Below are 25,866 nucleotides of genomic sequence, written 5' to 3'. Positions count from 1 at the left end.
TAATTATTGGGATCAAGAAGCAGGTCCTCTTCTTTGTTTGAATACAAACTGATGCCATATTGAATCAATCTGACAGACTAATCTTTCAAAACGGCACTGCTTCCTTCCTTCCTTAGAATTCCCAAGTGATGGTGTGTGCAAATCTGTTAAGATTTTCACAAAATATGGGCAACGCCTGCCCTCTTCAGACGACATGATGAAGTTATGGTATCAGGAATCTCCGGAGCACAAATAGCCTCTGTCATGCCTCCTACCATGGGCTACAAAACCAAGGCTGCATGTTGCCAAACTCACTAGAGGAACCATTTCCTATTTGTAGAACAGCTACTTTGCAAGCATCACCTGTAGATATGGATGTCTTTGCATCTGCCAATTCTGTCACACCATTCCTGAGCCTTAGCATCCATCACTGGATTTAAATCATTGTCATAAAACACAACGGTGTCAGCCTCCACAAGGTTGACGCCTGTGGAGCGGCTGTGTGAAGACAGAATTGCACAGAAGAGGCGCTTGTCTCTGTTGAAAGTCTTCATCAGTTCCTTGATCAGAAAAGAGGGGTGGGGAGGAAAAGCATCACAGACCATAAGACATATAGCAATCACTGGTTGAGATGGCAAGTATCACATTACTCATTCTCACAGCAGACACCTTTGTCACACATGGGATCAAGTGCTGGGCCACCGTATCTGATTGGATGTGACGTTCCAAACCCAAAAAACAACCAGGCCTCTTCTCAGTTTCTGAGCATACAGGGATCCCTTTTTACCTGGCCTGCACAGGGAGCTAGACAGGAAGGAACTGGAGATAGGTTCCCCACCCAGGTAGATGTACAGTAAGTACACTTAACATAGGACCTGCCAAGTGGAACAAGTGGGAGGGGCAAACCATCCAAGGATCCCCTCCTCCCTGTGGGAAAAATGATGAAGTACCCAGACCCACCCAGTAGATTTTGAGAACAAATGAACAACAAACTGAAAATCAGAAGCAAGAAAGAAATCAAAAGTGATAGCAAATAATTTAGAGAAGGAGTGAAGTGCTCTTTACTGGGCAAGGTAAAGCATTAAACCGATGAGGAGCTACCACGGAGCAGGATAGATGCTAAAGCTCATGATTCATTGTCTCTCTTGGGCAAGTGGGAATGGACTTAACCCACTTAACTCCCATTGCCCCTGACCATTCACTATGCTGGCTGGAAGTTGGGAGTCCAGCAACATCCATTGGGCACCAGGTTAGTCACCCCTCATATAAAGAATGAGATGGAGAGATTGCTCCAAGTAAAGTTTACCTGCCGCTCTTCCTGATTAGCACACTCATCAATCCTCACGTAGGTGAAGAAGTGGAAATTCAAGAAGAGCTCCAAGATGTCTAGCATGAGGATCATCTGGGACAAGATCAGCACCCGGCGTCCTTCCGACTTCAACTTCTGAAGCAAGACTGCCAGGGCTTCCAGCTTGCCTAAATTTTGGAAAATAAAAAAAGTGTAAAGCCTTCCCACATAACATTTGCCTGATTCCAGGTTGTACGCAATCCAGTCGATAAGAAGAGAAGAGAAGAGAAGAGAAGAGAAGAGAAGAGAAGAGAAAAAAAAGGTTCTCCTCTACCTGCATCGTACTGAACAAGTCGGAGATCAGGAAACTGAAGCAATTGTGGGGTGGTGAGCTGCTGCAGCTGACTCAAGTAAGGTGAGGCCGCCTCTTTCAGACGGTGCCTGAGTAGTTTCATTCTATGGCTGTACAAAGGAGGAAGCCTCGCCATGTGCAAAGACGGAGAAGCAGCCACTGCAGATGGCAGCACACAGAGCAGCCTGGGAAACAAAAAGCAGACACCTGGATAAGTACCTTGGATGTATTAAACATTACATGGTGGCCATGTTAACTACAGAACCGGCAGCTTGGGAATGACACTCCTTAAAGAGCCTAGATTCTCATTCCGGTCTCTTTCAAAGGGGTGGCATGGCTGGGGAAGAGGAATATGAGAGGTGGCTGAAGGCAGGCTTCTGCTCCAACTGCAGCCTCAGGATCAAGAGCAAGGGAAACATTCCAGTGATCACCTGTTAACAGCATCCCTCAGAGAGCCCTGCTGCTGCTCCAGTGTCCGTGTCAGCCCTTGCAGTGGATCACTGTGGTCCCAAGAGGGATTCGACGAGAGGAGACAGTTTGCAAAACCAGCCCAGCTCCATTTGCTGCCTCCAGTGGAAAACTGAGGGCTCATCTTTCTGTCCCCAACTAGAGAACAAATTCTCACAAGGTCCTGGCCATACACTGGTGCTCTGGAACAGCGACGCTCATTGCAAGAAAAGATCCGGTCGAGGCGCTCCTTTAGATTCCTGTTTTTTTCCTCAAACGACTCCTTTGCAATAAAAAATTGGGGAAAAACACGAGAAAAAGTGTATACCCATGGGCAGAATGCTTTAAAGTCAGAACTATATAGAGTTCAAAGTCTGTTACTTGGCTACAATCCTAAAATCACTTACCCCAGAGTAAGTTCTACTGAATTCAATGGGTCTTAATTCCAAGTAAAGATGCATAAGAATGCAACTGCATTCTTTGCCCAAGGCAAAGGGATCTTTTTTTCCTTCCTTCCTCCCCCCCCCCTTTTTTTTGCACAACATCCAACAAAATAGTTCTGATTCATACAGCTATATGCTAGCATCACTACTAGAGCGCTCTGCAGATTCTGTTCCAAAATAATCAATTAAATCCCCCCATTCTTCTCTACTTCTATTAAATTAAATTCTGTAAGGTTATACGGTAGTCTACATTTTAGTCTTAAGCATAAATTTAGCAGGTGGGGGCATAGTTATGTAGCAGTGTACATGCATAGCATACTGAAGCTTCCAGATTCAGTTTCCCAGCACCTTCCATTAAAAAAAGGTCATAGGAAAAAGGGAAGGGCAAAGAACTCTTCCTGAGACCCCAGAAAGCTGCTGCCAGTCAGAGTACTGTAGACAATACTGAGCCAGATTGTCTAACAGTACAGTATAAAAGGTAGCTTGTTACAATCATCTATTTTGTTGCATACTGAACATTATACAGCTTCCAAATCAGACAGGAGATATTTTCCTTTTTTTAATACATAGCTTCCCTTTCATATTTCTGTGGATACCTTTCATTGTCCCTCTTTCACAAATTAAATTTCACCATTTAATTTTTGAAAGTGAGCCAAGCAGCATTTTTCCTTCTCCACATTTAAAATATGTTCATAACCTCTCCAACGTGCCAAAAGTTGCTTCTACATAATTAAAGGTGGGGTTCACTTATTTACAAGCCCTAAATATTATCAAAAGTAATTCACCTGCAAGAGGGCATCTGTATCTGTGTGTGTGTGTGTGTACACACACACACACACACACACACACACACACCACACTTGGGGAGTAGAAGCTACAACATACAACTTTGTTGACAAGCAAAATAAAGTAAAAAAATCAAGGAGCTAAATATTGCAACTTCATTTATTTTCACTTTTCAGTGTTCAAAGGAATTGAAAGGGAAGCTATTTCATCTGACAACTGAACGCACACAGTAAAAATCAGTAAGAGTACCTGTGAGTGTCCTCCGTGAATAAGGCCGGGTTTTAAAGATGACGCCGAGTCCCCCGAAGCTAAATTAGTACCACCCATTGTTCTACCTAGAACACACACTTAAAGATAAACCATGTGTTTATACATCCCAAATACACTCTTTACAAAGGACTTCAAGCTACTACAAGCGGTAACATGCCACACCCCACCCAAGGCAATCCCAAGGCCAGCCTTGCATTTAACCACATGCCTGGTCGGTCGCCATAGGGGACAAGGATTTGTAGACCGTCCAGGTCGGCAGACGAGAGGACAGAGCATTCTGTGCCTCCTCTACCGTTAGCTAGCCTACTTCGTTTGGACGCTGTGTTGGGGAGAAGAAAAGGTCTGTTCCTGCAGCACACCAGGTGTAGGAAACTAAATGAGCTGCTATAAGAGGTGCAAAATACTCTACTTCTCTGCCCGCCCACTGCATTTCTAGCATGCAATTTTATTTTATTTTATTTGTACTAGCCCTTGGGAGACCACTCCTGTCATGAGTAAACCATAGTTTATGGCGATTTCCAAACACAGTTTCTGTGGTGGGGGCAAATGATTACCTGGGGGAGGTGGTATTCACCAAGGAGGGAGAACGGGGCAAGGGTGCAGGGAGGCTCAACTGTCTCCTAAATTTTGGGGTGTAGGAGTTCAAGTAAGGGATGTAAAAAGCTGGCCACAGATGAACAGCTCCAGTTGAGAGCCCTGCAGGCTGCAGATGCAAGGCTAGGGATGGGGAAGTAATCCCATCTGCTTCATCCAATTGAAATCCTTTCCTCTACTTACTTATGGGATGGGTAGGGGGAGAATATAGGAAGGCAGAAAGGCCAGGAAATCCCCATATGCTTAAAAAAAAAATCTGCTTCTTAAAATGCCCCAGAAGTAGACATGCAGGAAAGAGCCCCTACCTTGCTGTGCTACTGCCGGAGCTGGCAAGCCAGCTGGATGCTGGTTTCCCAAAGCATTCAGAGCATTTTGAACAGTCCCAGCTGGAGACACTGTCTGCATGACTACTGGGCCCTGAGGCCGCAAGTACTGCTGCCCAGGAGCTGACACAATTTGTAGAACGCTGCCTGCATTGGTAGAAATTGAAACATAAGAGGTCATATACTGACTTTTAAAGATCCAAAAATTAACAAGGAAAAACCCACCACCGGTTTTCTTTTTGCACCATGCATCGCGAAAGCAGGCAAGCCTAAACCTTCCACATCTCAAGTTATCCTTAAAATGCAGGTAATAAAAGTGACAATGCCTCCTCCCCCCGGGGAAAAAATCCAACTCCTTTTCTTAGCCCATGGACGAGCCATAAGCTGTGGCTCTTTCACAAGTTCTTGGACCCCAACAGCCCCAGACAGCATAGTGAATGGACAGAGATGATGCAAGCCGTCATACCCAGCGTGAATATATTGTGTGCATGAGAGAGTGTGTATTTGGAAAGGGAGAGAGAGATGCGCTCTTCTGAAATTAGGTTTGTACACTACCTTGCAGCTGCAGAGGTTGTCCTGCAGTGAGCTGGCGAAGCTGACTGTGAGATAAAGTAAATTTATTCCCCTGAAACTGCAGCGTCACAGGAGTCTCTGGCTGAGCAATTCTGCCCTGTGCTCCTGCAATGGATGCCAACTGGGCTATCTTTACCACTTCGCCACCTGGAGGGGGAGGAAACAGAACCACACATTGAGGGGAGGGGCTGCCTTCCAAACAGTCTTTGTCCTCACTCCAGTTAGTAAAACTGATGCTGAAGCTGCTCCCATGCAGAATTATACATAGTGCAGAAGGGGGAAAGTGTCATATAAAGGTTCCACAGGTACTGCTTGCATACAGGGGGTGGACAAATATGTTTCTTTTGTTTTGTTTTAATGTAGAACAATGCAGGGGGTTGCGGTGTGTAGAAGTTACCCTTCCATTTTTGCAGGAAACAACAGCAACCTGAAAAAACTCATGTGACACTTTGTAAACCAGAGAGTAGAAAGTCATTAAGCGGGACTCCACTGCCTTTTCAAAAGCAAAACACATTCATGGGACACCAAGAATTTCAGCAGGACTGTCAGTGTTTAGTGACCTGAATGAAGCAATTTTGTTTTCTGTACTCCCTGCCTGTAAGCCTTTTTTGACAGAAAGAAGGAAGGTAGCAAATCAAGAATAATAAGTCACTATCGTTCCTGTGGTAGAACGTCCACTGAAAGCATTTTATAATGGATTTTCAAAATGTGCTAAGTTTGTTTCACATCAGTTCCACGATCTACTTAATTCAAAAAACTGCATTGTTAAGGTATGGTTGTTGGGGGGTTTTTTTAGCAGTTGATTAGGGTGTCTCAGAACAGATTTAAGTAATGATGACACCAATCATAGAAGAATTCAGGTCAACTGGAAAAATATTCGCAACAGGTTTTTAAAACCTGAAAACATAGCTCTGTGCTTCAATGCACTAAGAAAGCTTCAAATAAAAATTGCACCTGAATTTCTGGATCCGAGTCACCATGGATCTTTGAACTTTTGCAAAGGCAGTTTATTCCCCCAGGGATGAAAACATTAGTATATCAGTGCTCAATAATCTCTAGACATGCTTGTAGGCAGTGCACATACAATCTGAACCGTTCCCCTCCCCATTCCACCTAACAGTTGCAGTTTTCGCCTCCAAGGAAGTCGAGAGGCCTTCTTAGCAGGATGGAGTTAGTGTTTTCAAAAAGAAAAAGAAAAGAAAGAAAAGAGTCAAATTAGGAAGAGGAGAGCTTTGCAGGAAAGAAAAAAGGCAGGGGGAGTAGAAGTTGTTTCCGGGTCCAAAAGAAGTCTGGCCAGCGAAGGAAACATGCAGAAATGACGAGATTAAGTTGACACCGCTAATGTTATGTCCACAGCAAAAAAAAAAAATTCTTCTATTTTTTTTTTCCTTATCCAAATTTGGGAAACAGTGAGCAAGGCTACTCAGAGTGAGGGGGGGTGGAGTTGTGTTTAAAACAAAAAACCACAAAACAAGCCACCACCACAAAATCATTCTGTACACATTTTTTTTTAGGGTGCCTAATAACTTAACCTCAGGGAAGCTTTGAAAACAAAATAAAAAATAAAAAAGTGGGAGAAACCTGTAAAGGGGAGGTGGGGTGGGGTGGGGTGGGGAGGTGGGGCACTTACTAGGCAACCGTGCCTGTGCCTGAGAGGTCAATACCAGCCTCTGAGGCAGCACACTCTGTTGGATGGTGTGCGGGGGGGCCTGTGGCTGGGCCTGGCCTAGCTGTAAGGCCTGCACAGTGGTCTGACCCCGCAGTTTCGCAGGATTGGCTGGGCTAGTTGCTGCTGTGAAGGTCACTGCTGGCTGCTGTCTTGGAGGAGCACTGATGGAAGACTGAGTTGTCTGAAACTGTGGAGCTGCGGAGGAGACGGCTGCGGAGGCTGCAATCAATAAGGTTGGGTTGTGCAAGCTGTTAGAATCAGTCCGCTTTTTAAGGGTTATAGCATTGGAGTTTGTTTGTTTTTTAATTAAGGAAAAAAACAGCTATAGGTACAGAAGTGCTGCAAAACCCTTTGTTTTCACAGGCTATAACAACAACAACAACCAGCAACGTAAATACCAACTGTGTCACAGAAGTCATGGAAAAACTCCATGTGTTATCAATTAGGCTCGCCTGCTCATTATACACACACACACACACAACTTTAGGTGGTCACAAAATCATCAGCCGGCTATTAGTTTGTTTCCACAGCCGTTAGTATTGTAGGACGTGGGGTTCTCGAGCTGTGCCAAAGATTAGCTGCTCGGACAAAAACCAATACAAAAATCAAAGATCCTGATGAACAAATCGGGATAATGCCCCTGTCCCCCTGCCAGCATAACTAAGGCTGATAAAATCTTACAATGCTCATTCTCCGAGCTGATGGAAACGCTGGGGGAGTGGAGGAATATGGTGCAAGGACATTGCAAGCAAAAAGAGTGCTGGCTTGAATATCCCGCATTAGAAATCTTCCCCCCCCCAAAAAAAATGCATATGGTATTATCCTTCCCAGGGCAGTGAAGGTGAAAACAGCACACTTAAGATGAGCATCATAAGAAGAACCCTGCAGGATTAGGCCAAAGGCCCATCTAGTCCAACACCTTGTTCTCGTGGCAGCCATCCAGGTGCCTATGGGAAACCCACAAGAACGACCTGAGCACAACAACTCCTTTCCCAGCGTCGGGTATTCAGAGGCCTTAATGTTCTTCCCACCTCAAGGCTTCCTTGCACATGGAAAACAAGCACATCAGCAAACAAACTAGGCTAGAATCCTTGTTCTCAATGTGACAAGGAGCTCTTGCCATGGGAAAGCATTAAAAAAAAACACAGTTCGCTAACCATATCCTAATATTGGCATAGACCCCAAAGAACTGTTACCATAGTAGTATGTTTTTCCCATTAACTGGTTCAAAAGCTTTCAGAGAGAAGCTCGTGAAAAATTGTGGAGTGGTCCCCGCTTGATCTCAAAACGAACTGTTGTGTAGGCAAACGCCTACGGTGCAGCATTTTTCAGGTGGCAGAAAAGGTCAGCACCCACAAAAAGTGGTGTGGTCAGGACATAGCTTAAATCTCTTCTCAGGGAGGCTCACCTCACATTTTGAGGACCACAACTGCATGCAACTAAGGGCCAATTTCAAACCGCTAAAACAGGACCCTGCTTAGGTTGGAAGGCAGCAAACTAAGTCACAAAAATACTTCGCATTTCACACGCAAAAAAATCCCCGTCAACCTATTTTGGGCAGCTGTCCGATGGCGTGGTAAACACAGGTAAGAGCGATGAACAGAGTTAGAGAGAAAGCACTTACACCATCACAACTGTGTTAAATTTCACCCTGATCCACTCAGTGCACAGCTTTAACCTGGCAGTTTAGTTGAAAGAAATGGCCATACTTGTAGTCAGATGGGTGGACAATTTCAATTTATCAGACTGGTATATGACAATCTAAGACCCAGAAGAAAACTAGAGTGGCAATACCTTTCGTACCTTGATTTGCAGACACTGTAGCTACAGGCGACCTTCCACGCACTTGCCCCTGTTGAGCCACTGTAGCCGTTGTCACTGTGCGTTGCTGCACTTGAGCACTGGGGAAAGCTGCAATTCTGCCTTCAGGCTTCTGCCCATATTGAACGGCTTGGAACAACCTGAAAATGTTGGGCGTTACTTCATTATTACCTTCTCCCACAAGCACAACACTAACAAAACAGAGCAAAACCTCATTCTGAATTACAGTTTTGGACAACAGAACAGAAACAAAGTGCAACATGGGGCGTGGTAATTATCACAGTAAATAGAATGTTTTAAAAGTAGCTTTTACAAGTCACCTTTCAGCCACAGGGCACTCAAGGCAGTGCGCAAGAAACATATAAACTTTAAAGAACGGAAAAGACGCCACTTTACCGTTCTCAATGAAAAATATGTGCAATTGAGTCCCAGTTTATTAGAACATTTTTCCATACTGCCTTGTAGGGCAAAGCACTTCTGAAGTCAGCTTGCAAACATAAATAAAACATTAAAAACAAACAAACCCAAAGCCTCATTCCAATAAAACTAAACCATTAGAAACAGCAGTCTAAAACATGTCACAGTCCTGCAGAACGCTCAGTAAAACCTATGTAAACAAATTGGATTGTTCCCAATGTTAGCTTCCCTTTCTTCTCCTCCGATCTGTATCTCACCCTCTGCATCTGCTCCACAAGACTCCCCCCCCCCAGCACTCTGGAGTACATTTTGGGGGCACACACGGGAGGGGGGGGGTTCTCCCTTCAGAAATAATTTCAAACCAGCAGCAACATAAGTCATTAAACAGTTGAATGCCCAGCTCAATGCCTCAACTGAATAGCTGCTCAAATTACAGTGGTGCCTCGCTAGACGAAATTAATTCGTTCCACGGGTCTTTTCTTATAGCGAAAAAATTCGTCTAGCGAATCCCATAGGAATGCATTGAAATTTTTTTGAATGTTTTTTTGCCCATAGGAACGCATCAATTGAATTTCAATGCATTCCTATGGGAAACCGTGATTCGCTAGACGAATTTTTCGTAAAACGCATTCGTCTAGCGAGGCAAGCTCCGCTCGAAAAATCCTTTTGTTAAGCGGAAATTTCGTTAAGCAGGGCATTCGTTAAGCGAGGCACCACTGTAAATGGGTTTTCAAGGCTTGTTTTAAAAGCTGCATACCTGCTTGGCTTCAACTTCACTGGATTAGGCCTTGGGGGAGGTAGAGGAGAGGTGTATATTTCCTCAATTAGCTTTCTGGTCACTTTTTGCTTTGGAAGCACTTGTGACTCATACAGAGTCATTTTATTCTCAATCCCAATCAAATCAAAGAGACTCAGGTCCGTATCCTACAGGCAGACAAAGAGAAATTTAAAGCATTAGCACCACTCATCCTATCGTTATTGTTTATAACCTACTCCTCTGTTCACAAAACAAAACAAACCCAAGAAACAACAATGAAATAATAATTTATATGGTAAAAACCCACCAAGTTAGTTACTTCAAGTATTTTGGGTGGCACCTTTCCAGACAAAGTTGTCAAGGCAGCATACATTATATGAAGAACCATTACAATTCCACACATTCAAAAATTCAAACAGTCAATGATGCGCCTAATTAAAATTATCCAGGCTGCCAGAATCAAAATTGTTTTCAATTTCTGTATGAAAAGCAACTGTGAATCTTCACAGGGAGAGTCCTGGATCCTGATCTCCGAGTGGCTGCCACTGAATTCTATAGATCAGGCCAGTTCACAACATTGTACTACTAACTATCTGATGAAGATGCCATGCTGTTCTGTGTAGATAGAAGCAGGCTTGTAAATATCACCCTCTACAATGCCCTTGGAGTAAACCAGGAATGGTCATAAAACAGATAATTAAATGGCCAGCCTGTGAGCACTTAAAAAAAGGATGCTGAGATTACCAAGATCCAGCATGGGTTTCACAAAAACAAGTCATGCCAGATGACTCTATCTTCTTCCTCTTTTAAAATAGAGTTACAGTGGTGCCTCGCTAGACAAATTTAATTCGTTCCACGGGTCTTTTCTTATAACGAAAAATTCGTCTAGCGAATCCCATAGGAATGCATTGATTTTGGGGGGGATTTTTTTGCCCATAGGAACGCATTAATTGAATTTCAATGCATTCCTATGGGAAACCGTGATTCGCTAGACGAATTTTTCGTAAAACGAATTCGTCTAGCGAGGCAACCTCCACTAGAAAAAACCTTTCGTTAAGCGGAAATTTCGTTAAGCAGGGCATTCGTTAAGCGAGGCACCAATGTACAAGCTTGTCAAAGTTTGGCCTTGCTGTTCTCCCCTCCCGTTGCTGCGCACACAAGGCAGTATGTGGCCTGCAGGTTCCATGTCAAAGTACTTTTGCAGTCCACTTGGTATGAAAAGTTGGACCACCCTGCTCCAGATGTTGCTGAACAACAACTCCCATCATTCTTGTCCCATGCTGGCAGGGACTGGTGGGAGTCCAAGAACATCTGCAGAGCCACAGCTTCCCCATCCCTGTCCACAGACTCACCTTCCAAAGGTCACGTTCAAGTGCTCTGAAGACCAGCGAAGCAGTTCTATACTGCAGTGTCTCTGAGACATAGGAGGAACTGGAGAGCCGAGGGTTTATCAGATCAGGATGGTTGCAGATCTTCTGCAGCTGCATCAGAACATGAAGAACGCTGACAAAATGCCCACTTTTTAGAGCATCTTGGGTTCTGCCAAAGGAAAGAAGCATGAAACATCCTTTGTCGCTTGAACCAGTGCTGTGGTGCAAATTCTCAAAGGTTAAATTATTATACAGTACTTGTATCCCACTTTTCCTTGGAAAGCTCAAAGAAGCTTACATGAGACACAAGGCAGCCTCCCATCAAAACACTAATCAGATCCACAGCAGCTTAGCTTAAGCAATTCTGCAACAGTGGGCACTCTTCCTAGATCAGTAGTGAAAGCATTTTTAACACAGGGACACATTCCAAACTGCAAGTCTCCACACCTGATGACTGAAGAGATACAACCCATTCTACCTCATTCTGAGCATGTGTTGACCAGAACTCACACAATTCAATTCTAGTTCTAAAAGCTACGTTAAAATTGTAGCTAGGCCTCTTTCCCCCCACCCCAACCCTTGCTACAATACACTGACTAAATCCTGACTTAATATGCCAGAATATACATGAGTTATGTGTGGTCTTTGCAGCCAGTCTGTTCCTCCTTTCACGCAAGAAGCTAAGCAAACCAGGAACCCACTACCTGTAACAGGAACCCACTAGTCAACCATACTTTCCTGCTACATGCAAACCACCTAGGTTTGGTTAAACTAAGGCTTCACAAATAAGCAAGATTCAGAAGCCAATTTTTAAACCATGGTTCTGAATCTGGCTCATTTAGAAGTCCTCAACCACACTTCCTAGTTTGAATCCAACATGAAGTTATGATTCCTGGTTCATTTTGCAGCTTGCACAGGAGCGGGAATAAAGCAGCAACAAGGTGCTTTTTGTGCAGGTGCCTACAACTAAACTACATCCTATTATTTGAAGGTGGCTAAAGGGTTGGTTAGCATGTTAAACGCAATCTGAAATTTCTGCATTGTGAACTGCATAACCGACATGTTCATCAAGTTGCATAGCTCATACCCCGGCTGCAGAATGACATCTTCGTACATAAGTTTTTGTCTGTTTGAAAGCCGACACTTGAGCACGTGCTCATATTTTTTGGTTAACTGCTTTTCAACATCTCTTTTCGATCTTCGCAAAATAAACGGCTGGATCATCTGGGGGGGTGAAAATAGAGAAACCAAAGTTAATATAAATATTGTCTTCATTAAATTAAACCATATTACCAAAGCGAAGCTGGGAGAGCCATGCATGCGCTCAAACAAAAGTAGGCCACTCACTCGGTGTAACCTGATGACAAGTTTGTGGCAGTAATCCTGATTCTCCTCATTGGCTGCTTTTACTGGGAAATCCAGGTAAGGTTTGGAGATTCCTGGAATCAGGAAGTGCACCATGGTCCACAATTCCATCAATGTGTTGTGCAGAGGTGTATCAATTAGGAGCAAGCGGTGCTGGCTGTGAAGAATAGTTAAAAATGCTATGAAGGACAGTCATCCCATTGCTGTCCATCTAGCAATTTACTAGAACTAGTAAATAAAATCAAAACGTAGCCACACAGGTTACCCCACACAAGAGGTTACCCCACACAAGTAAAAAGGAAACACATTCAGGCCCCAGTTAAGACCAGGAACTAACAATAAAGTGGTCATGTGATTATCTATGCCTGGCTTAGGTTTCCCTTAGAAAAGCAACTGCAATTGGGTTCCCCAATTAGAACTGAAGGGGGGGGGCATGATTCTAACACAACAACTACCCCCATTTTCTTGGCAAAAATTACACTTCCCAGCTGCTACTTGACTGCAAAGGTGCCAACACGCCCCCTCTCTGCATGCTGTGATCCAGATCTATCTCCCTGCAGCTGTCTTCACAACAGACAATCACATGGCAAAGATATAATCTGGCCCTGGCCTTTGGTGTTATTTTGAGAACTCAGTATGATGGAGCAAGTCTTCAGCTTATGCCCATCTGCCACTGAATGCTGTGTTCACCTGTACTTGGGGTGTCCCATTTAGCAATTTCACCCCCTTTCAACCTACAGATTTCTTCCTGGTCCAAACAAGGATCTCACAGCCACCAGGCCAACTGTCAAGAATAATGAGAACTGTAGGTGTTCGACAATATCTGCAGAACCACAGGCTACCAACCACTGTGCCTAGACCAACATAAAGCACTACGAAGTGCAAGGTGCAAGACTTCTACATATGTCAGACCTGCGGAGACTGAAAAGTGCTTCCCAGTGTTTCTCCGTCATGTTTTTGATCTGTTGCATCTCATCAACAATGAGGTACTTCCATCGCATCTTTGTGAAGGCTTGGTGGCCTTTGAAGAGCTGCTTGTAGGATGTGATGCACACATTGAAGCTGTTGGGTTCCATCCACTCCTGCAAAAAAACAAGGGAGGGAGGGAGATGACTAAACTTGTCAAAACTTACAGGCAGAAAACAGACCTTCCCAAGCCTATGGCTTTATTCAAAATAAGGGCATTCATACAGTTATACGTGTGGCAGCAGGCAAGCAAGGTGGATGAAGAGCAAGGGGGTGGTGAGTATCAGTCTCTTGGCTGCTCCTCCTTTGAGACAACTTGGGGATTTCCCCTGGCGTGTTCTTTCCAGAAACCTCACTGCTTTGCTGGCACTTTACAGCATACTTGCTAAACCACTAAGCATTTATTAGAGTAACAGTTTTTTTATTTCTATTTTTACTGGTCCCTTTGGATTCGATAAACAATGTTCACTGGTTTTTATTATTGCATTTTATTGCTCTGTTCTAAGCTGCCTTGAGGATGTTCATTTAAATAAATACCCATCAGCACACAGGACACTTTCTTCCCTCAGGCAGGTCCCTGCCCCTTACCCTGTTTAGACTCTGCAAAGGGATGGGGAATTCTTGCAGCAGCAGCTCCTTCCCAATGAACTGCAGCTTCTCCAGGCAACAACAAATAAGCAGGATCTGCCCGGCAAAGGGGGCCATTGAGCCCGGGGATAGGAGAACAAGTTTTGCGAACTGATTGCAAATTGATTCCCTAGCTGAAAAGATACCAGACAGCAAGGCTAGGAAAGACCTTTGCTGGGGCTCTTGAAGAGAGCTACTGCCAATCACAGTAATGAACTGCTAAGTCTTACAGATAATGACGCCTTCATATGTTCATATTGCATTTTCTTGCAAAGGACCCTCACACGAATGTAAGGAAAGCGAAAAACATCCAGATTCGGGACTAGAAATCATGCCCATCTTGCCTGTCTTCTCAAGATTCTGACTTGAAAGCAAGGAAGAGTCTTGACTACCTCAAGGGCTAAATAATTTGTTGTTAAATAAGCTTGTAAGCCCAAATCAAAGTCCCTGGTGAGGTGTGCAGCTCCATAGATAAAACAGGAACATGGGAAGATACCTTACACCAAACTGCCTTATACTGGGTCCCAGGGCCAGCTCTAGGTAGACCCCCGGTGGCGCAGGGCACCACGGTGCCAGCCCGCCAGGAGGGCGCCGCGAGCTGCGCCCACCCGCTGGCCGGCCGGTCCGCCGGTTCGACGCCAGGAGGGCGCCGCGAGCTGCGCCCACCCGCTGGCCGGCCGGTCCGCCGGTTCGACGCGCAGCTGCGCCGGCAACTGCGCTGTGCCTGCCTGCCCGCCCGCCGTGCAGCAGCGCCTGTGGCAGCCGCGCGGCGCCCACCATGCTGGGAAACGGGGTGGGGGGGCGCCGGAGGGATCCGTCACTCCACGGCACCAGGGGCACTTAAGACGGCCCTGCTGGGTCCATCCAGCTCAGTCTTGTCTATACCGACACACAGGGGCTCCCAGGGTTTTCAGACCTTCCTAACCCTCCTTGGAGATGCTGTGGATTGAACTCCAGGCCTTATGCGTGAAATGTACATATTCTACAACTGAACTACTGGCCCTTCCTCTTGGTCTAAACTATTACAGGGGATCTCCTGCAAGGAGCCAAATCCTCCAATACTGAATTACCGGTAAGTGCTGCTCTGAGCAACTCTAAGGAAGGTGGTGGAGGGGATATAAATGCAACCAATTTATTTACTTATTGCATTTATATCCCAACTTTTTCTCCAAGGATCTCATGGTTCTCCTGCTCCGCATTTAATCCCCAACAACAACCCTGCAAAGTAGGTTAGGCTGAGGGGCAGTGCTGACCCAAGGTCACCCAGTGAGCTTCACGGCCACACTGTCTGTAGCCACAGATTGTGGAATGTGGACTGTGTCTCATGACAGGGGTCAGAAGAGGCCTTCAGGTCAATGGAAGGCTGTTATCTCTGAGTTGGCACCATTTGCCATCCAACAGCGCAGGTCAATCTGCCTCACCCCTCTGTTGCATGGGGAGGGAACCTGTCTCAGCCTAAGGGCTACTTTTCCTTCTTTTCAATCCTCTGGGGGCAAAATGCATGCAGCGGGCCTGGCCAGAGGCAAAAGTGGCCAACGAATGTGAATTTCTGCCTTTGTACAGCATGCTAGTTTCTACACATACTTACCCCTCTGTAGCCTCTATCCAGACAAGCAAGGGGGCATTATCAGAGTTCAAGGAGACATTCCAGCTAAGGAAAACTACATAGTGATCCAGTTAAGGATTGAACCCTGGGAAGGAGATCTGACCTGCGGAGATTTCCAAAGGCTAGAGGCCTGAAGGGACACATTTGTCTGCTAGGTCTGATGCTCCCTCACTCCTCCTTTACAGGCAAAAGCCTGGAACCTGGGGTATGACATCCAACTTCCAGGGGCCAAAAGACCCTGACGTGCACATACACTATCCCTAATATATTGAACATATATTTTGGGTTTAAAATTTTTGTAAACCACTTGCTTGCTAAGCCTATCTCAGCTGGAAGGTGGGGCATCACTATAATGAATATAGGTGGAATTTTGCAGATCTGTCAGAAGTTGAACTATTTTTTTTTTTAAAAAAAAATCTACAGAGTGCTGTACCTTTCTTTTCATTCGAAGTTCTTGCTGGCTGCCAATGTAGAGCAGGATTTTCAACCCAGGGCACCATCGCTTCAGTTCAAGCTCCCACTTCAGTATATTACAACTCCGAACAACAATGAGATGAGGGCCCCAGTCACCTGGCAAAGGAAAGAGAAGCAGCAGGATGTAGGAGAGCTGTTCACTTCTGAGGAGCCCAACCCTGGCATTAAAGCCAGCCCTTGACCATTTTTTCCAATTTCAGTAACTAGTAGCCACAAAGCAGAGGGCAGGCTTACCCTCATTACACGCCAGATGTGCAAAAAAAGCAATAACTTGCACTGTTTTGCCAAGCCCAGCTTCATCTGCCAAAATGCCATTGAGATTCTTCTTGTACAGCTTGGCAAGCCAGTCCAATCCGATCTTTTGATACTCTCGAAGGGAGCCATACAAGAGGGGAGGAGTGTTGTATTTGACCTGCAACAAAATGACATGCAGACACACACTTCAGAAACTTCAAAGTTTCCTTCACAGGACAACCAGCAGCTTTTTACTAATGTAGTAAAGTTTATTTATATAGATCTAGACAAGTTTTCCCCTTCTCAAAACAGAATTAGTAGTAGTATACCGCCCTTCATCCTCAGATCTCAGAGCAGTTCACAAAGAACTTGTCTCGGATGCCGGTGGGTATTTCTTTTTTAAAAATACTGTATGGGGTAATTCTGTTTAGCCCACCGCCACTTTCTATCTAGCAGCATTACCCCCACCATTGCAGAATCCTTTCATAATACAAATGTTAAAGGAATTCCAGGGGCACTCAAATGGTCAATTGAACAAAAATGACACCTTCATATCAATTCTTAGGCTTCCAAAGAGGAAACAGTTTTGTAAGATTGCTGAGCACTCAAACTAAAGATCACTTGTAAAACTATGGATTGTGGGGGGCAGGGTTTGCAAGAAGAAGGCAGCAGATAGGAGCAGTTAAGACAGCAATCCTGTGCATACTTATCTGGGGGGAAAGTGTCGTTAAACATAGCAGAGTTCACTTCTGAGCCAATGAGTTTAGAATTGCACTGCAAGAATGCGGTGGGGACATCTCTACATGTAGTTAACCGTTCCTCACAAATGGAACAGAAAATACTTACCGAAGTTGTGATTCGGGCGCTGCCTTTTGGCAAAAGTGCTTCAGCTGCAGCCGCTACCTCCGCAATGTCCCTCCCGTGTTTCTTAGTAGGAACTGCTCTCTCGGCACCCTTATACTGATCAATGCTAAGGAGAGAGTCGATCAGGATAACTTCCTTCTGGACACTCTCCCTTTCAGCTGTGTGGTCTTCCATCTCTGACAAAACGAAAGACCAAACAATCAATTTTGCACAGGCAAAACCTGACACGTTAAAATATTTCTGCACATACTAGAATCCAAGACAGCGAATCCAGGTGAGAATAGAAGAATAACCTAGATCAGGAAAGGGTAACCTGTGGCCCTCCAGATGTTTTGAAGAGACCAACTTCCATATATGGCTCAACCAGCACAGCCAATAGGCCGGGCTGGTGGAAGTTGGGAGCCCAAAAAGTGGGCCACAGGTTATCTACCCCACCTGGTTTAGATGGCATTCCATCTCAGCATGCAGGCTTTCAGGAGACAGCACGAAGCTGTTCCACTGTCCGGAAATATAGTGTAGAGCTTGGTCTTGGATTCAAATCCACGCTCTTCCACAAGGCTCACTGGGTGGCCTTGAGAAAGTCAGTCTTTCTCAGACTAACCCGCCTCTTACAAGTTGCTGCACTTCTAAACAAAACAGTCAAGAGAACAAAATAAAAATTAAACAGCAGAATTGTGAAAGGGTCTTTGGAAAAGGCCAGCGCATTCAGACACCCCACAGTGCCCTACTGCTGGGGGGGGGGGGGGAGGAAGAAATCATGCTTTATTAAGTAATGCAGCCTGATCGCCTCCTGTGGCAGCCACCAACCATACAAAAATGCATGGGACAAATGCACACTGACTGTAGGGATCCTGTGCACATGAGTACGTCCAATCCCTGTTAGCATGCGTAACTGAGGAAATACTGCTAATTGTTTACACATGCTTTGAATTATGTTCTCTCCTTTGTCTTCCTCCCCTGCAACCTTCCTAACATTAAAGCATGAGCAAATACACTGTTGGTGTATTGTAGAAGTTTAAGAATGAATATGCCCTTATAGTTCAAATTTATAAGGTTGCAACTAGGTGGCCTTAAACAAGACTCTCTTACTCAGCTTTAATTCCACCCACCATCTGCGATAAGAGGATTATAATGGTGACAGAGCTGCTGCACAGATTGCTCGACAGCATCCTCTGAAAATTATAAAGATCTACATAAATATGAAGTATTATTATATTAACCATCCCAGGGACACAGGATGAAGGTTACCTTACCTTTTCTTTTGTGTTCGGTTGTTAGTTGAGTTATTTGAGTTATCAGAGTTATATTTGAGTTGTGTTATGTTAAGTTATGTTATGTTATGTATTATTTGATTACGTTATGTTTCTTTTGTGATATTCTTTTTATATTCTCAGATTATCTTATGTTATATTTCCTTTCTTTGAGCGCGATGTTATGGTATGTAATGTTTTAATAATTGAAATAAAGAACTTTAACAAAAAAAAGGTAGGCTACTTAAATAAATAAATAAATAAAACATCTGTGGTACTGTGGATGCAAAACATTCTCCCTAAAAAGGTGGGAGCAGCCCAGTCGCATTCTGGAATGAAAGGCCACCAAAATATACCTTCTTCACTAGTCTCTTCTTCAAGCTTCGGCTGGGGCCAGTGAAAATTATCGGCAAAGGCACCTTCATACATCTTCACCAAATCATCCAAAGACAGTTCAGCTGAATGAGATTGAAAAAGCAAAGTGTGATGCCACTGCAGTTACTTAGCACCAAAGCAGAGCACGCCGAAAACCATTTCAGACGGGACAATGTTATTTGTAAAAGGGTACTTCCTAATTAACATCCACACGAGGCTTTCATGTTAACATCAACAGAGCACTTAAAAAAAATGTTTCGCAGATTGATGGAGCGGTATCATTTTGGAAGGTATTTGTTTTTAGAGCAGAAAAGGCCTTTTTTTTGTGTCTGCATTCTCAAGCTTCCATTTAATTAAGATCACAAATGAGATTATATGCCCAGGCTCACCAGGGAGCAGAGTTCCCACAGGCATTGGGAGGGCTGGGAGAGGAAAAAGAGGACTCATTCACAGATGCAGTCTCTCACCAGGGGGGAAGGTGGTTCAGCCTCCTTTTGGATTTCTTTTTCCCAGCCACAGGGGCATTCTGAGTATGTCACACCACTCCTTCCCTATCACCTCTCTTGGGTTTTTGGGTTTTTCCAACTGGATCTCCATGCTCCTTCCACAGCTGGTCTCATCAGTGCTCAAACCAATATGGAGTAGTATGACCAAGTCTAACCAAAGGAGCATCTATGGATGATGGGAAGTGGAGGGGGGAGGGTAGAGAGAAAGACTCCTGATCCTGACTAACCTCCTTCGCTACACACACAATAACTTCGCATTATGTCCAAACCGGAGGTTATGGTTTGTTTCACAGACAAAACAAACCATAGTGACAAGTCAAGGTTTGTTCTTGGTTTGCCAGTCATGGTTTGTTTGGAGCAAAACAAACCAGAATTCACTGGTACAGATGGAAGACTAAGCCAAGGATTGTGGTTTGTTTCTCCGTGTACTAGCAGGGAGGAATAAAACAACATAAATATCAGTGTGTTCACAGTAAACCATTCGCTATGTGTGAACCAGACCATCATGCATTTCTTATCTGTGCCATGTTCCAACATATGAATTGGAAAGCATTTTGAAATCCAAGAGTCTAACCTACCACCTCTCCAAATATATATGAAGTCAACAAGAATATCAGTGATGCTACGGCTGAAAACAGTATGCAAAGAGAAGGGGGGGGGGAGAACCAGACATATATTCTCAGTCATTCAGTGGAAATTCTATTCAGAAATCTTTGGACTCACCTTCCTTTGCCAAATTGGATAGCTCACTTTGATGGTTGACATTGCCTTCTTTAGCTTCCTGCTCTTCAATGGTTTCCTCTTCATCTTCAACTAGAAGACAACACATATTCAATGTATCAAGTTGAGTGTAGGAAGCTGCATGTTGCTGGTGTAAGATTCAGCTGGCCACCTTTAGCATTACAATATAAAGCTTTCCCACCCTGCCCCTGTAAAAAGAACTAAAAATCAAACATAGTGCTAAAGATACACCCATTCATAATACATTCACCTAAGTTGCGCTGCCATTAATAGGGACCAGCATCTATTGTAGGCTCCATCTCCAAGAGCTGGGGTCCACACAGCACCCCCAGATATATACACACTCTTACCCTTCGTCCCAACTAAGATGCTGATATTCTCTTTAAGTCTGAAACCTTTTAAAGTTCGGAACTTTTTTATTTTTAAACTTGAGCAACAACTGCACTGGCTAGAAAACAATATGTAGGCATTAAGCTGCCTTTCCTTCTTCCCTTCACGTTTTTAAAAGGAAAAGGAGAAAGTGGGGCAGCTGGAGAGGCATCTGAGCTTTCCACCCTCCTGCTTAAACTCCTAGTAATGCTGCCATTACCCAGTAAGTTTGAGAAATGGAGGGAAAACTAGGGTGTAGCATTTTTCCCTGACCTTTCGTTTGCTGCTTTTTAAGAAGGGATGCTTCCTGCTTTTTGTGTATGCCTATTTTAATTGAGAATGTGGTGGTAGTGTGTATATTGTTGGTTTGTTTCAGAGGAGTTAGCTGCTGCAAAGGGAGTTGCCTGTGGTTATGTGGGGGAGCGCATGTGGTATTTTGCCTGCTGAGGAGTGTCTCTCTGAGGAGTATTCCTTTAAGTGAAATGGGCATTGTGTGGTGCCTATAACAGTTTCTCATTATTTCCTAATGTGCCACCAGGCCCCAAAAAGGGCGAGGGCACCTGGATCAAGACTTTCACTAGAGGACCTGATCTGGGTCTTCGTGCCTTCAGAGATGAGGCAGGCAGCTACCAGAGATGACAGGACCTTTTTCACGGTCATATTCTATCTTCTACTACATCACCATCATCTAATTAAATTTATATACCACCCTTCATCCAAAGATCCCAGGGCAGTTTAAAATATAAAAACACAAAAAACCATACCATAACAACAAACAAAACAATCACACACACACACACACACACACACACACACACACCGTTTAAAAGGCCACAGATTGTTTAATCAGCCAAAGCCCTGTTTGAAGTGGAACATTTTCGCTTCACGCCTAAGGAGGTGTAATGAAGGTGCCAGGCAAGCCTCCCTGGGGAAAGCATTCCACAATGGGGAGCCACCACCCATTCTCTCGTGGAGAGGGCACGTGTAGAAGGATCGGGTTATGACGCATACGGGGAGAGGTGGTCCTTGAGGTATTGCAGTCCTGAGCCGTTTAAGGCTTTATAGGTCCAAACCAGCACTTTTGAGTTGGGCCCAGAAACTAATTGGCAGCCAGCGCAGCAGAGCCAGGATTGGAGTTATATGCTCAAACCGTCTTGCCCCTGTGAACTGGCCGCTGAATTCTGCACCGCTTGAAGTTTCCAAAGCAATAATTTAGTGGCATTTAACCAATTTCTGTATTTTTAAGCTGTACTTTTCTCTCCACTCTAAAAATTCACTAATCCCTTTGGGTTTCTGGCGTGGTTTTTCCATTGTGATAGTGATTTAAATTATACTAAGCCAGGGGTCGGCAACCTAAGGCCCAGGCTCGTCTAACCGGCCCATGGTGACCCCTGCTGCCCCCTGCTGCCCGCTCTTCCCAGCACGGTGTGGCACAGCGCAGGGACCAACTTCCAGGTTGATGGGTTGATGGCACCTGTTCGCATGTGGGGTGGAGAAGCACCTGTGCACATGCGCACACACTATTTTCGGCGCACATCCAGGTCAGACGAGTGCCAGAAATAGCGTGTGTGCATGCGCACAGGTGCTCCTCCGACCCAGAAGAGCGCATGTGCGCACAGGCTCCAACCCATCCTCCGGCGCACGGAGCGTGGCCCAGCCCATCATCCGGTAAAGCTTGCCGACCCCTGTACTAAGCCACCCTTGGGAACTGTATGGCTGAAAAGCAGCTTATGTGAGTTCCAGTCCTTACAACGCCAAAATGACACCATTCATGGACAAGTGGGAAGCATCAACAGGGTCAGGGAACTCACGAGGTTTGCAGAAGTACCAACAGATCTTTAGGGAGAATACCTTGAGGTGACAATCCCCATCCCCTATAAGAGCCCAGTGAGGGCTGAGCATGCTCAGTAGCCACAGAACGCTGACTCACCTGTGTGGGGTGGTGGGGAACCTAGAGATAAGGGGAATGCAATGAAGCATCGTGAACAGGAGCTTTCCACACCTCACCATTTTGTGTGGGCCCCGTCTGTTTTATCAGATTTACAGAGAAATGGGTGAGATAAGCTAAGATTAAAGCAGTGGAGCTGAAAATTACTATTTTAAGTGACCAACCTTCATCATCTGTCAATGATGTGCTTGCCTTTCTTTTTCTTCCAGATGTCCATGGCCCCTGAAAATACATATAAATGTTTCCAATAAATTTTAAAAACAGCAAGGGAATTACTGGCATACATGCCAAACACACAGTAAAATCTAGAGGAGACCTTTATCTAACACTTCCTATTTGGAACAAGGGTCCCTAAGTTTAAAGTCAAAATGCAATTACTTCCTCCTGCTCATTTCATCAAAGGGAAGAGAAAGAGATTCCTACAACCCAGGCATATTTCCTGGTATTTGTAAGATCCAAGCCCCATCCATAAAGTGGGCCAACTTCATGACATGAATGACAGGTGGAAAACTAAGAGAGCCACGGACAGAGCTCATGCTTCTTGGGGGTTACTACATTTCACTATTCCAAATCAAACTTGGTGAGGATCTTAACCATGTTATTGAAACACATTGTTTCTATGGGTCAAGAGGAATTTGCTACCAAGGAGTGTGGTAGTCTCCTTCTTTGGAGGTCTTTAAGCAGAGGCTTGACAGGCATATGTCAAGAATGCTTTGATGGTGTTTCCTACTTGGCAGGGGTTGGACTGGATGGCCCTTGTGGTCTCTTCCAACTCTATGCTCTATGATTCTATGACATAAAAAAAGATATATTTCTATATGGACCTCTCTCTATAAATCAGGGTTGGAATTTATGATCAGATGCAGGGCAGGTAAAGAAGATGAAGAAGAAGAGTTTGGATTTGATATCCCGCTTTATCACTACCCAAAGGAGTCTCAAAGAGGCTAACAATCTCCTTTCCCCTTCATCCCCCACAACAGACTCTGTGAGGTGAGTGGGGCTGAGAGACTTCAGAGAAGTGTGACTAGCCCAACGTCACCCAGCAGCTGCCCGGTTCCCCAGATTACGAGTCTACCGCTCTTAACCACTACACCACACTGGCTCACTAAAGGTAGCGTTTGGGTGAGAAGGGTTGTGCACAGGGCTTCATCAGCACTGATGATCAGCTGATTGTCAGTGCTTGGGAAACAGTGTGCAAAAACTGTGTCACCTGGCATCCCACGGGATTTAGTTAGGGGACTCTATGATACATTTTGTTATTTGCAAAAGCCATTAACCTATAATCTTACCAAGTCTGTTTCTTTGTCCATAAGAATATCTTCTAAATGTCTTGCATCTTTACCTGTAAAATGGTTAGGTGTTATGCCTCTTATAAATCACTAAACACTTCCTGTATTTATTGGCCTAACATTTATATTTCCTAGAAACAAGGGGAAAATAAATACATCAAATCATAAAGGATCCAACGCTACGTACTCTTGCACAGTAAAGAAGAACAGGTGAATATTCATGGAGAGATCACAGGGAGGTACTGTTTTCAGGGTTCACTGTGAACCTTTCGCAGTTCACAATGCAAATACAATAAATATAAAATATTAAAATAAATATAGAAGAATAAAAACTGTTTTTAACTTGCAATGTAAGTGAAACACTTAGCATCGCCTGTCCTGTAAAGCTTGTATTAACATTTTTAAAACCCTTTAATAAACAAAGATTACAGCAGCAGTAGTAGGACCAGCATGGAGAGCAAGAAGATTAGGGTAGTTGTTTAGTTAAGGCATCTCCAAATGCACTGCAGAATGCAAAGGTCTTTACACCATTCTCGGTATACTACAGGTAGTTATCAATGGGCATTCTATCTTTGAGCAACAACACACATCCTGCAATTTATGCAGCGGCCTTGTTTGCACGAAGCAATCCAAAAGTAGAAATTCTTACCTCTCCTGGAATGTCGTCTCTTTAAATTTAACGCTTTTCTCCTTTTCTCTTGAAATTCAATCTGAAGCTTTATTTCCACAACCTAAAGGTGGGTATATGAAATGTGACAGACAGAACAATCAACTAACATTGAAGATCATAAAACTACAGTATCTTAGTGGAGATACGGTGATTGTATCCTACAATTCAGGGCATCCGATTTTTACTTGTGCTCCACCTATTGCAACCCTCCATACCAGCAATGGAGCAGCTGCCAGCAGCTCACTCTGCTCCCCCCCCCCTTCAGGAGGCAGTGAAGAAAACAACGAGAGATGGAGAAAATTTAAGAGAGCCAAGGTAGTAAGAGAGACTGCCTTACTGCTAATTGCTGGAAGCCACTCAAAGAGCCTTCAAATAGGAGGTTAAAATGCTTTAAATGAAGTATTTTATATTTTAAATACACAATAATTAAACATGACATGCAATGCAATGTCTACTGCATGTCTACTCAGAAGTTAAGTTTCACTGGGTTCACAACAGGACTTACTTCCAGGCAAGGTTTTATTTTGAAGGATTGTGGCATAAGGCTTTAAAAACCAATACCGTTTGATTGCTGAGTGGGCAAAGGAAAAGAAGGAAAGCACTACCTGCTCAATATTAGACCAGAAATACTCTATTTCTCTCGCAATTGTCGCAGCAATGCGCCTCAGCTTGTTCTGTTCTTCTTTCCTGGCCCTCTCTTCATTAAGCTTCTTTTCTTCATGGTATCGAGCCACAGTCCGAACCATCTAATAAAAATAAAATCACCAGGCAAGGAGAAAGGATTCTTCCATGCCAATACAATTTTGCTTTTTACAACTACTTGTGTGACCATTTTAGCATATCTAATTATCGAGTAGCCAGCTTCCATGATAACTGCTGTATTGCAGGTTAGCCTATTTGTTCATCCATTTCAGTACTGTCTGCTCCAGACTTTCCTAAACTGGTGCCCTCCAGATGTTGTTGAGCCACAGCTCCCATCACTCCTGACCATAAGCCACAGTGACTGGGACTGATGGGAGCTCAGAGTGCAGCAACATCTGGAGAGCACCAATTTGGGGGAGGCTGGTTTTCTGTGGCTGGCAGTGGCTCTCCAGGGTCCCAAGCACAAGGTTTTCACACCAGCTGCTACCCGATATATTAAACTGGCAATGTCAGGGAATGAACCTGGGAGCTTTTATATACAATGGGGGTGGGTAATGGACTCCACTTTTGTGGGACTGAAAAGCAAACTGTCAAAAGTGAAGCCAGAAATAGGACATTTCTGGAAAAGGAAAAACCAAAACTTTTTACTGTTACTTCTGATATTGTAACAGAAGCTCCCTAGCATGGAGGACACCAAGCCCTCCTTGTCACTTAAGCTTTTCCAGCATTAAGAACCGAACACGGGCTAGAGCTCAACTTTGAGCCTACCAAGTGGCAATGGTGACGGCGAAGAGGACCTTCTTCGCCGTTTCTATCGCATCTGCAGAAAACAGCAGCAGGAGACTATTCCA

The 25,866-nt window shown here is 44.4% G+C and overlaps 1 protein-coding gene across 25 annotated transcripts in view; it reads right to left on the bottom strand.

The window, feature by feature from the left end:
* EP400 (E1A binding protein p400) overlaps positions 1 to 25,866 on the bottom strand; it is a 76,958-nt gene that overhangs the window by 32,518 nt on the left and 18,574 nt on the right. For 14 of the 25 annotated variants that reach the window (XM_035097681.3, XM_035097685.3, XM_035097682.3 and 11 more), the window contains 23 exons: positions 24,979 to 25,119; positions 24,353 to 24,434; positions 23,704 to 23,756; positions 22,579 to 22,636; positions 20,080 to 20,169; positions 18,832 to 18,933; positions 17,208 to 17,401; positions 16,362 to 16,539; positions 16,087 to 16,223; positions 13,367 to 13,536; positions 12,437 to 12,611; positions 12,177 to 12,313; positions 11,072 to 11,258; positions 9,720 to 9,886; positions 8,519 to 8,685; positions 6,686 to 6,943; positions 5,038 to 5,202; positions 4,465 to 4,629; positions 3,545 to 3,642; positions 2,051 to 2,349; positions 1,602 to 1,804; positions 1,286 to 1,455; positions 343 to 539 (listed from right to left, as the gene is read on the bottom strand). In XM_035097681.3, coding sequence (XP_034953572.3) covers positions 343 to 539; positions 1,286 to 1,455; positions 1,602 to 1,804; positions 2,051 to 2,349; positions 3,545 to 3,642; positions 4,465 to 4,629; positions 5,038 to 5,202; positions 6,686 to 6,943; positions 8,519 to 8,685; positions 9,720 to 9,886; positions 11,072 to 11,258; positions 12,177 to 12,313; positions 12,437 to 12,611; positions 13,367 to 13,536; positions 16,087 to 16,223; positions 16,362 to 16,539; positions 17,208 to 17,401; positions 18,832 to 18,933; positions 20,080 to 20,169; positions 22,579 to 22,636; positions 23,704 to 23,756; positions 24,353 to 24,434; positions 24,979 to 25,119 — 3,593 coding nt within the window. The remainder of the gene's footprint in view (positions 1 to 342; positions 540 to 1,285; positions 1,456 to 1,601; positions 1,805 to 2,050; positions 2,350 to 3,544; positions 3,643 to 4,464; positions 4,630 to 5,037; positions 5,203 to 6,685; positions 6,944 to 8,518; positions 8,686 to 9,719; positions 9,887 to 11,071; positions 11,259 to 12,176; positions 12,314 to 12,436; positions 12,612 to 13,366; positions 13,537 to 16,086; positions 16,224 to 16,361; positions 16,540 to 17,207; positions 17,402 to 18,831; positions 18,934 to 20,079; positions 20,170 to 22,578; positions 22,637 to 23,703; positions 23,757 to 24,352; positions 24,435 to 24,978; positions 25,120 to 25,866) is intronic. The other 11 variants (XM_035097684.3, XM_088659770.1, XM_088659771.1 and 8 more) reach the window with 6 other exon arrangements.

Source organism: Zootoca vivipara, chromosome 16 (genome assembly GCF_965207765.1).
Source record: "Zootoca vivipara chromosome 16, rZooViv2.hap1.1, whole genome shotgun sequence".
Taxonomy (NCBI): Eukaryota; Metazoa; Chordata; class Lepidosauria; order Squamata; family Lacertidae; genus Zootoca; species Zootoca vivipara.
This window is presented reverse-complemented; position numbering and strand designations above follow the sequence as displayed.